The sequence below is a fragment of the Prorops nasuta genome, unplaced genomic scaffold (genome assembly GCF_024137725.1).
Source record: "Prorops nasuta isolate Cenicafe-Biocafe unplaced genomic scaffold, Cenicafe_Pnas_1.2 PNAS00003, whole genome shotgun sequence".
NCBI classification, from domain to species: domain Eukaryota; kingdom Metazoa; phylum Arthropoda; class Insecta; order Hymenoptera; family Bethylidae; genus Prorops; species Prorops nasuta.
Window position 1 is genome coordinate 8,139,889 of NW_027116800.1, and position 14,231 is coordinate 8,154,119.

The window sequence follows — 14,231 nt, forward strand, 5'->3', positions numbered from 1 at the left end:
TTGTGTGTTTCATCGATAAAATAATATATTTCTTTTTAACGTAATGTATGATGTCAGTTTGATGAAGATGAAAATATTATACAAGAAATCATGATGTAGTGTATTTCGTCTATTAAAAGTCGATTTCTAGATTTAAAAATTACAAAACCAACAATCAATATTTGTACCTATTAAGCTTTACAACGTTCTAAAGTCGACGTAGACAAGACGTTTCTTTGTCGCTTGTTTTCGAAGCCCTTTTCTCTTATTTTAAGATAACTATAAAGTTATACTTTTACTTCGTAAGTACGCGGATGATTCTAAAATTGTAGTTCATTAATCGCTTATATATTTTTCCTGCTATAACGTGATTAATGGAACACACATTGAGCACTTCTCACGAGCCAGTCCAGAAATTCGATTGTTTAAATAAATTATCAGTTATTTACAACTAATCATAAATAATCGTCCATCGATAAAACGAGTATTAATCTACAAAGTGAATAAGAGGCGTTTAACACCAGGGAGTTAGAATTATGGAGTAACAACTCCTGTATCTACATATTACGTGCTGAACATTCTGGATACACAAAAATGTAACGAATGGCTGGCAGGAAGAGAATAATCTCGTATAAATTAATTTACATCCATTTACAACAAATTCCTGCATAGCCCCAATATGAGTATAAAAATATTTTCACCTCTTTGAATATAAACTGTAATAGATCCTCGGCAGAGATATTAAAAATTGAACAGCGCGTTACCCTGCTATGTATATATATATATATATATATATATATATATATATAACAATATTTTGCCTATAACTTTTATAAAGTTAATTTATACATAAAATTTGTTAATATTGAGCTCTGTATTTCCGTGCTTCTCCAACACTCGCTCAAACTTCTTTCCTCCTGCTTCCTTATCTCGCATTATCTCTCGTACTCTCACATACGTTTAACGATTATTATTTACAAGTATTTGGTAATAGTTTTGCACACGTTAGTTTCGCTATAGCCTGGTACAATCTATTCTTTGGAGACTTCCACGATGAAAGGCTGCATTGTTAATTCCTTCCTTTTTCTTTCTGTACTTCTTCTTTTTCTCTGGAGTCCTAAGAAAATCAAGTTTGACATTGTGTAAACGTAATTATAGAAAATTCAAGAGAAAAACTTGTCAGAAGAGCATTATTATTATATCTATATAATACGATTAAAAATATACTTACGCCGAAATGCAAGGGATCCACCAGAAGCTTTGATCTTTGCCAAAGTCGTTTCCTTCTTGCAACGTTTCCGGAAGTTCCTGGTCTAGGGTTTCCGGTAATGCCAAAGTAAGGAAAGCATCGATGAAAGACAATCCTCCTAGACAAATTAGTGGCAGCTCCGGAGAAACATCAGCCTGGTTCATTGAATATATTTAAGAAATGCTATGATAAAGCATTAATTTTCAACGTGCTAAAAATGTTTAAAATCTCACCAAATAAATCACATAAGGTCCAATGATATGTGCGAAATATCCAATAATGTGAATCAAAGAGACTCCCTGTCCTCGGACGACAGTCGGCAGCATTTCAGCCGCGTATTGAAATCCGATATTCGCGGCTATGTTAACTCCGAGACGGGCCAAAATTGCCATAGCGACGGTTAAGCCACCTGAAAAGTAGATATCTCTGTAATTGAAGAAGACTGAGAGTGTTTCGACGAGTGGACGGAAAATACGTTCGTTAAGATCAAGAGACACCAAGCTAAATACAATATTACGAATTCTCTTATGAATTCGAAAAAGCTCACGTTTTACTCGTTGCGAGATGAGAGGGGTGGTTTTGGAAAATATCGAGATGACAAAAATTACCAGGAGGAGTTGCGAGCGCCACGAAGGAAAATACGCCACATAGAAACATCGAAGCGAAGCCCATCCATCGTCTCCCCCATCTATCAAGGAACAGTGCGAGCAAAATTGCTGCGGGCAATTCTGTCATAGCAGCGATAGAGAAGGAAGTGAACACGTTGGGATCCAGCAATTTCATGTTCCATACGTGACCATCGAAGACGAGAATAATAAGTAGCCTGTAAGAGTTTTTTTGTTTAAATTATGAACTCATCTCATACATATGTTTCCTCGCCTTTTAAATAGTCCACTCTCGATGCTTACCAGTATATAACAAGCATAACTGTGATACGAGCTAGTCTAGGTTTCTTAAAAAGATCCACTACTGTATACTGATTGTGCGATGTATCCTTCTCGATCATGGATTTGCAGCTCTTTTCAAACTCTTCGTAAACCTCAGGCTTCACCTCTTTCTTATTTACCTTCTCAAATTTCTTTAACATCTCTAACGCCTTTTCGACTTTTCCTACAGTCAAATACCACCTGAAAAGAAGTCCTTGTCAAACTCTGCTGATAATTTTGTTTTTCATTTTGATAAATAAACAGTTACTTACCGTGCACTTTCTGGCACGATCCATGGGCCAAGGAATGCAGTAACTAGGGGTACTGCTGTGACCACAGCCAAAATTCTCCAATCGGCTATCCAATAAGCGATCCAAGGCAAGAGACTGGCAGCTGCCGCAAAATATATTCCAAACGACATATTCGCCACGAGGGTTCTGTACTTTGGTCCAACGTACTCGATCACTATTAATATTCAGCACAAGTTTAATAAAAGTTTCTTACAAATACACACAACAGTAAAGCAGTATATTTACCAATAATGAAGAGAATATTGAAACAATTGTCGAAGGAAGCACCAACGATAAACCTGCAGATGCAGAAGCTCCAGAAGCTATTGCAGAATGCTGTAGCAATGGATGCGAAAAATCCTACACCGTTGCAAGATACCAAAGCTGGTATCCTACCATGATGATCAGCGATATAGCCAAAAATAAGGCCACCAATGATGCTTCCAAAGAAGAAAGCTGATTGTGCAGCTGAGCCTAAATACGTTTTGTCGCAAACCCACTCTAACTGGAATATTTCGTGCATCTTCTTTATTTACTATTCACAATTTTTGTTGCACGTGCTAAATTATTGATAAAGTTCGTCAATTACCTCGGCAGCGATTGAAGCATAAGGAATATTAGTATAGTCAAAAGACCAGCCATGCTGACAAGAAATTTTTGGCCACGATGGATCTGGTTCTCTAATTCCATGGTCTAAAATATCTGTAAAATTGACTGCGTACTGCACACATTTTGAGAATGGAGTCGCACCTTCCATCTTCAATTCTTCCGTATTTGCTGGAGGAATTGACAAGGCAATCCTACAAAAATTACATGAGTTTTAATTAAATTTCCTTTTACATAAATATCTGTCATCGATTACTCTTGGTAGTACTTATAAGTATACATATTTGGTAATTATTGCAGTTATTCTGCGTCATAAGGAAAACAAAGGAAGGACTTTCATTTGACGCAGAGTCCAAGTTTCATTAGAACATGAAATCAAAATCAAGGGTAAAGAATGATAATTAGACGGTTAATCATTTTGAAGAAATTACTGCATTTTTTTTAGATTTATCATCGACTTTTGTATCTGGAAGTGTTTAATAGTTGAATAATTTATTTTCCAAGTTATCTTAGAAAAAACTATATATGCACAAATTATCTAGAGAAAGTTACTTTGAATAAAAAATAAGTCTGACATTAAAATTCTAAGTTATTAATATATATGTGGTAGAGTATCGTGGGAGCAAAAAACAATTATTTGAGTAATCTGAATCATTCGAAACACGGGCATTCTTGTGATGCAATTCAGGAATAAGGGAAATCCCGGAATAGGGAAAATCCACTGATGATATAGACGTTCGATAAATGCTATTTTCATTGATTAATACAATTTCATGGAAAAGAATTCGGTTTAAAAAAGTACATTGCAAGGCATGGCAAAAATGTGTTAAATATTAAAAAAAAGTTAGGCGATAAGGAAAACGATTCAAGGCAGTTCTTAAAGGGGTACCCGACAGGTATAAATATACACTACAACAATATATTTTTTCAAATATCTATCTGCAATATTATCTTACAATTGAATTATATTTATTGCAAAAAAGGATTACACAGGGATCGGTTATCCAAATTTTCATGCTTATGCCATGATTGTTAGTTTAGGAAAGTGAACTTGATTTTCGAAGCGTCGTCAGAAGCGACCTCCAATGACAATGCAAAAATAAAGATAACGGATAGGCTATATTGCTCAACATTGAGAAATTAAACCGTATCTAATGGATACCGTTTTACAATTCCAGCTCGACATATAATTATCACTCTTGTTCGTTACTTTAGAATTCCCATGTACACGCTGTGTGAACGTCACTTCGTTTCGTACCTAATTTTAATCCTATGATAGATATTGCAAATTCTCTATCGGTGAGCAAATTAATTTTTCAATTAAATGAAAGCATTTCAATGGTTATAGCGAATAGAATGATTCGATTAACAGCGTCGTATTTTATTGGACATGGAGAAACTTACTTTTCGGCGTCTGTCAGGTTCCATCCTTCGAGTTCAGGTACGTAACACCAGTGTTCATTTGGCACAAGGGTTAAAAAAAATTGTGCAAAGTACAGGAAGGCGTAGACAAATGTGAAGGGTAGCAGTAAGAAGAATAGAAATAATTGATAACGGCCGGCCTCTCCAACGTAGGGCAGGATGTCATCAAAAGTCTCGATTTTTGTTTTAGCCTCGCCCTCCTCGGCTTTTGGCGAATCCAGGGCCACTGTCATTTTTCAAGCTAAAGCAAAAAATCATTTATACTGCATTAACCTTCTCAGCAAATTTCTTGAACCGCGAAATTTATTCCATAAAATTCAAATAATATATAGGGTGTTTACATTAACTTGGCCTAGAATGTGGATTTAAAAATTCACCAATTTTCCTAACTATAAGAGATATCAATTTTTTACACTTGGACAAGGATAAAAGAACTTTTACGTGCGAAATCTCTTGGTTGAATCAAAATAAAGACTCTGGACGTTTATACCTGTGAAATTGATCACATGGAAAAACATAGTTTCTACTTATTTTAAAATATACAATTTTAGTGTTCGATAAAAATTACACAAATTGTTTTGATTATTTTCCTTTTACACTAAAATGCAGAGTTAATTAAACTAGTTTTTCAGATCAAATTAGTTGTTTTTAAATCGTTTGTGTATCGTAATGGGTCGGTTTATGAGCTTAAATCTTTACAATGTAAATATATATATATTATTGTTTTAGTTTATGTTTCAAATCTACTAAAAAAACTCACGAATTTCACTGCCTAAAACAATAAGTAGCCATTAATTTTATCTAAAATAAATAGATTTGAAAGAGTGTTCAGAAAAAAATCATGATCTATATGTATCAGCTGATTAATCTGAAATTGATCTTTATCTTGATACTAATAATATTTTACGTATTTCGTGCTATAATAATAACCTTTTCCTTCTTAAATATGATGGTATAATTTTTACAGTCATTCCAAGTGCTGTTTAACATATAAATCACCGAATTTATTAGTTATACGTAACGTTGTGAATCCTCGGTATAGCGATTGTTTATTCTTTTTACAACTGTTTTTTGTAAGAAAAACTCCATCTGAAACGGGAAACTGGTAATAAGCGATGACTGAGCTCCATCAATGCTTCACCAGTTCCCGTTATGCAAGTGAATTAATTTGTCATTAAATACACCATACATTAATCCAATTTTAGCAATAAGAGTCATACAACGAATTTTTTCTTCAAACTTTGCACGGAGAAAGATGCTAATCTAAGAATTCACTTATATTATTGCTTTGTTTTTTTTTTTTAATCAAATCAAATAAATATAGGGATACAAATAGGATATATTAAACGCGAATAAATTATATGAGAATATTGTTAGATATTGATTAATTCATATTTAAAAGTTATTTTTTATACACAACCTCCAACTTCAATAAATATGTACCGAGAATAAAATTACTTTACTTTATTATTCAAAGACCAGTTTTGCAAGAAGATCAATTAATAGTAGGGGTACAGCTGGTTAAAGCGAAATTACCTCAACAACATTTCGATATAATACATGTGATAAAGTGAAATAATATATTCTTGTTCACCTGTTGTATCATTTCAAAAATTTAAATACGACACAAAAAATTTTTAAGGTACTGGTATCTATTATGAATGTAAATAATCAATTTGAAAGGATGATTGACTAACGATCTCACTGAGTAACTCGTTTTAATTATGTTACAGATTATATCTACGACGGAATCGTCATTAACGAGTCACTAGTTTTTTATTAAGTCATTCTTCATTCATCAGAATTTTAAATCTCTATTAAACTGTTGAGGTATACAGTACACATCCACGTTTATTTACAGAAAATTCCAAATACTGGGTTCTATATGAAGCGACGTTATTGCTTTCAGTAAATATCTATTTTCGTTAATCGAATCTCATTGAAGAAGGAAACTTTAGGAATAATGTTATATATAATATGGAAGAGACCAGGATTAGAGATAGAATTGAAGCATTATCACTTGCTGGTTACTTTAACGATTTCGAAACTCTAATTCAAGCTCAGTATGTGATTGCAGGTTAATGCTGCAGGTTGATTTCTGGATTCTACAAGAATCTCGTAAAAATCACTGCCGTACTTTTGATTAAAGAAATTCGCGTGCACGAAGAAACCACTACATCCATAAAGTCACACATCCACGTGTCTTTACGTTCTTTCCAAACATGAGAATGAACGTAACACTTCTTTACAACAATGAAAATATCACTACATTCACTATTTCAATAGAAGCTTCGTAAAACTATTCCTTTTGCGATTCATCTTTACGTACCTAAAACTTATCTTCGATATGATGAACTGTTGATCGCGAGATAAAAATTTGTAAGTTAATCCTTAAAGGATACAAATTTTGTGAAAAAAAGAATCGGTACGTTTCTTAGAAAACGTTGAAACGATTAGAAATTTGATAAGTAATAGGCGGGCTTGTATGTTTGTTTATAAGCATGTGGAGCTTGGTTCGCGCGTAAAATCGGCGAGAATTTGGCAGCAAAGCTACATCTCGTTTTGAGGGTGTGCGAGTCTCGACTGTTGGTCGCGTTGGGACTGTTGTCCGTTTTCCACTACAACCCGATACTTTATAGCATCCATCAAGACCAAACCGAACTACCTCACCACCCCCACCAGCCAGCATCAACATCAGCCAGTCAAGATAACCACCGGCCGCCGACCGGTATTGTATATTGTTTCTCATTCTTGACTCGAGTTCTTATATGACGTCACTGCCAATGGATTCGCTCTCTCTCTCTCTCTCTCTCATTCTCGCATTATATATTTCTATTCCTTCCACACGCTACTCCTTCTCGTCAAAAAACTTTTTGCAGCAGATTGCGGATCCCCCCTTAATTCCAGCTCTTAACATACTACACTTTATCATGGTTACTCCTCCGACAGAACGAAAGGAATAATTTAGTCTTTGGTACATTTAAAAATCATTCCAGAAACCAAATGACAATTCCAAAACCACAATTTCCTGGTTTTTCCGCAGGCAAGCCCCCAGGAGCCTCGTCCCTTCGTTCTTTGACGTAGCGAATAACGTCACTGACTTTCTCACCTCCTTTTCCTCCATGGTGAAATCTTTGACGCTCTTAGCTTTGTCACTGGCGTCAAACCACAATTAGTCATACATTTCCGATATTCCATTGTTTCCTTTCCCCTATCTTGGTCTATCTTTAGCTCCTAATAAATTTCTAATGTTGCCTTTTATCATTTTCTTCTACCAGATTTAAATAAATCTTCATTCGCATTGCTATTTTCATTTGTGTTTTAGATCGTAGGAGAAGATTGCACGGGACTTTCGATAAGATTACGCCAATGGGACGTCACAGTCTCTCGACGGTTTCGTTTTTTCCTCCTTTACCGTTTCAGATACACGAAGATCATAGCTTTTCTCGCACTCATCCTCCATTAGTCTGCTGGAATTTCCTTAATTTTAAATATTCCGTTGTATCACTCTTATTTCTAGTATTATATCACTATCGATTAATAGATTTGATTCGGCTGAACTCGGATATATTTCAATTTAAGCGTTTTGCTCATATAACATTATAGAATTAATTGAGAAATCAGATACTCATGCCTTTATTTATTTATAGTTCGTTTATTTGGTTTCCTCTGCTCGTTAAAATTACGTAAGAATTAATGTCGATTACCTGACATGCGAGGTCGAAATCCACGAGGCGATTTATTACCCAGATTCAGAGGGATTCTGTAAGTCTCTTGTAAAAAAACGATACTAGATATCTTTACTATTTGTACCCACATTCTATATAATAATAACGAATAGTCATCGCTATGTAGCTGAACGTGATACGAGATCAGACGGAAATTTTTATCATTGAAAGAAGTGACAGACGCAAAATTAATGAATTAATTAACAGAGACTACAAGGTAAACACACGTGATCTATACTTTTCGTAAATAAAATCCGTCTTTGGAATGATGAAATTTGACCAATTTTTAGGTTTTAGTATATACAAGTTGAGCTTCTTTTTCACCAACTTTCTTTTCTTTTTATTTAAGGAACAAACACACGTGTGAAAATGACAGAAGTACGCTTATTTTTTGCTACAATTTTCCACAAACAGGTTTATAACCGTCTGCGAGACAAGTGTTCCGCGTTTATTATTGGTTTAATTTAATGTACATTTTTGTTGATTCAACACAAACCGTTTTATTAATTGAATTATTCATGAATTTTGTTAGAAAATATCTTGGAACGGAAGGATCCAGACCCGAATCTCTGGGTGAAACGTTTCAACTGAGTTACAAAATTTTTTTACAGCTTTCATGTTTAATGTCGATTAAATTATAACGAGCACACAATAGTGCTCATCTTCGTATGGTAAAATAAATAATTTGGCGAAAGATGAAATCTCTCTCGCGATGTCTGTATATATAATAATCATATGTAGAGATACCTATTTTTATATTCGATGACCATACCATCTCATATATTCATCTCATTTCATTTACATTTTTTATCATAGCTTTAGCATGAATATTGAGGAAACTCAAATTGTTTTTCTGGTTTATTCTTAGTACATCGATTCACACAACGAGGTAATCGTAGAAAGGAACGTAGGCCATTACTTTAATCGATTAAATGTTCGAAGAAATCATTTATTTATATAACAATTATAAACACAAACTTAATCCTCATTATCCGGTAATACGGATATGGAGAGTGATCGTGTCTGAGTAGACACAAATTTAACAATTAACAACAAAGGTTTTAAGAAAATCAAATGAATCTTTACGAATTTGCAGACGACTCGCAGTTGTTTAAGCAAATGACAGACGAACCACGTACACGTATATAGGAATATTTCTGTTTACGATTTATCACATGATTAATCACCCTTTGAAAATTGGTACGGCATATACTCTCGGTTTGTCTAAATAACCAAGTCACAGTGTGTTAAAAATGCGATCGTAAATAGAATAAACGAGATAACCAACGTTCAAGTTTTTTGGAGCCAAGCGAGGAAACTTATCAATGAGCTTACGATCTACCTGTAATTAGAATGTTTTATTCACGGAAATTTCAGGAAGGCTGTTGATAAAGTGTCGAGCGGACCGTAATAAAAGATAACGCGTCGACCCGTTTCTTACTCTTAAATTTTAAATTTTATTTTTCTATTTTTTTTTTAAACAGAGCGGCTTACTCAGAGGTAAACTAGAGAAATGTTTCAGGTAGACTCTGCGAACGAGACTAGTCCGTACCTTCATCCGTACGACTGCACGAGACTATGCAGTTGTGAAAAAAGGAGAAAAAATTTTCGAAGCGGAAAGTCAGGTATATTTAAAAATAAAACTGAATAAGAGTTTGAAGAGGAAAGGGGTTCGAGAAGACCAGCTCGCAGGTAGAAGATAGTGACTTGAAGATATTATTGGTTTACTCTCTGACAAGGAAGTCGCGTGATGGAGGAGGGGGAGAGGATGAGCAGGAGGAAGAGGGAAAACCCCGAGTGGAATTCCCTAGGTGAAGACTCGTATCAGGGAGGGGATAAAAAATTTCGAGCTTCGGTATCGTCTCGAGTAGCGTAAGGCTCAGAAACCGGTTCGGAAGGTAAGACCAGTTTTCTTTCGTCATTTAATGTCAACTGGACAAAGGAATTTTTCAAAACTGCAAGGAGGCAGCTAATAAACGCGCTCAAGGATAACTCTCGGAGAGAATCTTCCTCGCTTAATGAAGTTTTCTAGAAAATCAATTATAAATCAATGTTAGGGTATTGCGATGGAAAATTCTACTTATACCTTTGCTTCGAATCAGAAAGAATTGCGAGACAAATGCATTAATTAATAAATTGAATAATATAAGATACGTATATAGCGATGGGGAGATTCTAAATAAATATAGGTCTTGTTAAAGTCAACAGAGACAAAAATGAAGGAAGTGTAATAATAAGTTGTTAGTATAGCTGTTACGATATGGTGGATTTACGATTATTTACTACAGTATTAAGACGAACAACACTCACTCTAAACAAGACGCGAGCATTGAGATGGAGCAGCCAGCCTCTCGTTCTTCAGCAACTGTTATTAATGTTTTTCTAATCTCGAAACTATTTCCACACGAGATAAATTTTGTGGTTGATTGAAATTCGCTGGTATTCTTGAAGAGTCGAAAGGATCATTTGGTACATGTATAGGGTAAAGTGACGCCACGAAGTGCAAACGGAGACTAAAGTTATCGATTTGCTTCTGTTTACGTTACCCTGATGAATGAAGGATACTATCATGGAGTCGCTCGTAAAAAAGTGTTGCTACTGATTGGGAAACGTACCCGCACGATTATTCTGGAATGTCAATATGTTCTTCTCAGCTTTTGTTTCTGCCTCCGAACTGTGGAAGCCAAACGCGAGCAGATAAAAGCAATTAGGGATAATAAAAGAGTTTTTACTGAATCCACGAAACGTCATAACTATACGGTTGTACACAGAAGAAATGTAAATTGCGAGTCAGAAACTTGGCGAAAAACTGAAACACTCGACGAAAAAGATTATTTTTCAAGACAAGGTGCTCTGCTTTTTTGTCGCGTTTTCCAGCGATCTCCAAAGAGTCTGAACAGCGAAGCTACCAGTTATTTCTAACTCCAATCGTAATATAGTTTGCTTTATTAGTATAAGCAGTAGATGGATGTATAGTGCAGTATATACGAACGAGGACTTTCAAATAAAACTTTGTACTTTTTTAACGACTTCGACCTCGACGCAAACGATTCGTGACCCTTCGAAAGACGAAAATGATTGGATCCAAAGCAAATTCGTATCTCGATTGAAGGCTCTGGGCGGTGACGCAATTGGAAGCACATCGCTCGTGTATCTTAATTGATTCGAACAAAAATGGATGAGATTTCTTAGATAATCCTTGAGAAAATCATCATTGAAGGAGAGGAAGGAGCAGAGAAAACTGACGTTCCTGTGAGGTCGTTTACGATGAAAAATATACAAAGTAGACTGCAATAACTTTCTTCCTAATATAATAATTGTGCTAGAATATTTCGTGAGCATGCCGGTGCTTATGTAGCCTTGGCATTAAAATTTAACCAATGACTGCTCATGTCAGGCACGGTGGTGTCGGTATTTTAACTAACAAAGTAAGGCCACGCGAGACCAAACGTTTCGATAATTGGAATGAATTCGAAAAGCGCCGACACGTGGCATAGCCGACATTCATGCATAATTAACGCTAATTAACCTTAATCTGCCCGAAATATTAGGAAATATTATGTCACGTGCAACTTCGTTAAACGGTCGCAATTAATCAAATGCAATCTATTACTTCTGCCAGTTGAGTTCTCGTTGATGTTTATACGAATATCATAAGTGTAACGTAAAATATTAATCGCGGTGTATAAAGTAAACATTGGACACATCGCGTATCTTTTGAAATATAATGTTGCAATGCGAGTGAAACTAAACGCCAGGAAAATATTATTCGTATTTATTACAGTCTCTGCTTGAAGAGATTCAAGCTCTTTGGTGTGTACGCGTGTGCTATTATACTCCTCTGACTACTCTGTTTCTCTTTCGCCCACAACACTCGTAAAAACCATATCGACCAGAAAGACGAACGGTCGTTTAAACTTGGTAAGCACTTAAAACGTCGACGAGGTATTATTAAATAGGGCATTAAATTAAACACACATAACGCCTGGCTCCAACGTTTTGGTTAAATGAATTATAGCACACACACTTATATATATATATATATATATATTTATATAGTCATGCGTTTGAGTGTGATATTATAAATATATACATCAATTTCATTAACGATAATCCAATGTATACCATTTTCACGGTCCATCTCTCTCTACCTGAATGTAAATTGTGCTTACCAACATTATATTATCATGTTACTTATTAATGATGCTGGTCGTCTTCGTACCGTTTGGTAAAATTATTTCAGGATGACGTAGGTTGTAAAATGAAGGAAAAAAGATTAACGATGAAACGGAACGCGGAAATTTTAAACGTCTACGTTATTATATAGCATTGCTCAATTCTTCGGTAAATATTTCTAATCTTGGCAAGCGACGAAAGAACGGGAGTGCTGAATTGTTTTATTCAAAATTAATACACACAAAATCTTAGATAAAATAATTAATATATATACGCATACATATATATCGCGAAGAAATCTATATATAACGATCGAGAAATATAATTGTAAAGCGCTTTACAGCATAGAGCAAAAAGTATTTTCCAATTGATGCGAATAGATTAGTTAATAACATACTTAGTTCGTGATTAGTGGTCGTTGAATAAACAAGTAGGTAAATGAGATGATAACAGAAAAAAGGAAGGAGAAAAAAGTAGAAGAAACGATTAGTCAGATTGAGAGGCGAGTAAGACAAAGGCACTTTTGAGCTTCCTCAAACGAATCATTGAGATGCGGCAAGGCCGAATCGAAGAAGGAGCAGGAAAAAATAGCCTTATGGTGGGGATAAGCTTTTTGTTGTCTGCGAGTTCAAGTGCACTGCTAAACTGTCCTTTATACTCCTACCATTTATTCCTTGGCAGCCTGTTTGATGCGCACGTGACAAAGTTACCTAATCACATTGATACTTCAGCTACTTCGATATAAATGTATATGTATACCACACTGATTAGCTCACCCTGTATATAATGCCTTATACTCCAAATCTTACACCTATTCACTCTGCTGCAGTCTCACCCGCAGCAACATAAATACGAATGCGTGTCATTCGGCCTTAATTATAGTAATCGTATTCATGAAATTTGCTTTGTTTCCATTGCAAAATATATAATCATGCAATATTAATAATAATTTTTTCAAAATCGAGTCGAATCTTTCGTTCTTTATAACGCTTGCGAATCTGCAGGAATAAATTATCTAACGCGACGAAATCCTCGATGAAGCTATAGGAGTTTAGGTATAAACATCGATCATTGGAGCAAATCCTCGAGATGATAAATTTCAATGAAGAAAAGTATGATTGTCCGATCGCAAGAAAAAGACGACAACTTTTTATCAGTTTCTCTCCTTAGTAAACCACAAATCGGCGAATGCGAGTCTTCCTATTCTTACGTGTTACAAATCCAACCTTATAGAGTTTCGACGAAATCGCATTTAAATCCATTTAATTATTATTATTTCAATAAAAACTTACGAGAGAGGTTTATAACCATGCCTCGTCGTTTATTACCGATAGTATCGGTTGGTAGAGTTGAGAAGGAACAAAATTATCGTAGATCTTTAATAGCAACTTGGAGAATGGAATATCGATCGAATTGCTCGAAACTATAAGCAATTTGACTTGAGAATTGTCAATCAATGCTTCAGCGGATTGGAGGGTAGTATTATTTGTTGCAAGATTGAAGGAGGCATCATCGATCGGCTATTTACCCGAGTTCAGGCATCTTCATAACGTCATGAATCATTCCAGCTACGATTCCTTGCCTTGATAACGACTTGGATGAATTATTGATGAACCGTTTCAATCTATTTGAATGGAACAATACAAAAGCACGTCGAAACCCATCGATTTCCTCTAATTTTGACAGTCGTATGATTTTTTTGCCCACTTACATATATAATTTTCATATATGGATCGACGCGAGACGAAGGCTCGCCTGGTTTTTAACAGTGGTTTTAAAATGACGAAAAAATGATGTTTTTGTATAGCGATAGGCTGGCTGAAGAATCGATCGATAGGCGAAGGAGATCTGAATA

General features: G+C 35.2%; 1 protein-coding gene across 4 annotated transcripts in view; it reads right to left on the reverse strand.

Annotated features, from left to right (window-relative positions):
- The window catches only part of LOC136784962 (carcinine transporter-like), a 21,466-nt gene continuing 7,235 nt past the window's right edge, over window positions 1-14,231 (reverse strand). For 2 of the 4 annotated variants that reach the window (XM_066745930.1, XM_066745939.1), the window contains exons 2-10: window positions 4,455-4,713; window positions 3,034-3,244; window positions 2,691-2,949; window positions 2,427-2,619; window positions 2,137-2,355; window positions 1,837-2,051; window positions 1,462-1,637; window positions 1,211-1,383; window positions 1-1,096 (exon numbers count right to left, since the gene is read on the reverse strand). In XM_066745930.1, the coding sequence (XP_066602027.1) occupies window positions 994-1,096; window positions 1,211-1,383; window positions 1,462-1,637; window positions 1,837-2,051; window positions 2,137-2,355; window positions 2,427-2,619; window positions 2,691-2,949; window positions 3,034-3,244; window positions 4,455-4,705 (1,800 nt within the window). In that variant the 5' untranslated portion in view covers window positions 4,706-4,713 and the 3' untranslated portion in view covers window positions 1-993. Of the gene's footprint in view, window positions 1,097-1,210; window positions 1,384-1,461; window positions 1,638-1,836; window positions 2,052-2,136; window positions 2,356-2,426; window positions 2,620-2,690; window positions 2,950-3,033; window positions 3,245-4,454; window positions 4,714-5,402; window positions 5,431-6,801; window positions 7,086-14,231 lie in introns of those variants that run through there. The other 2 variants (XM_066745925.1, XM_066745948.1) reach the window with 2 other exon arrangements.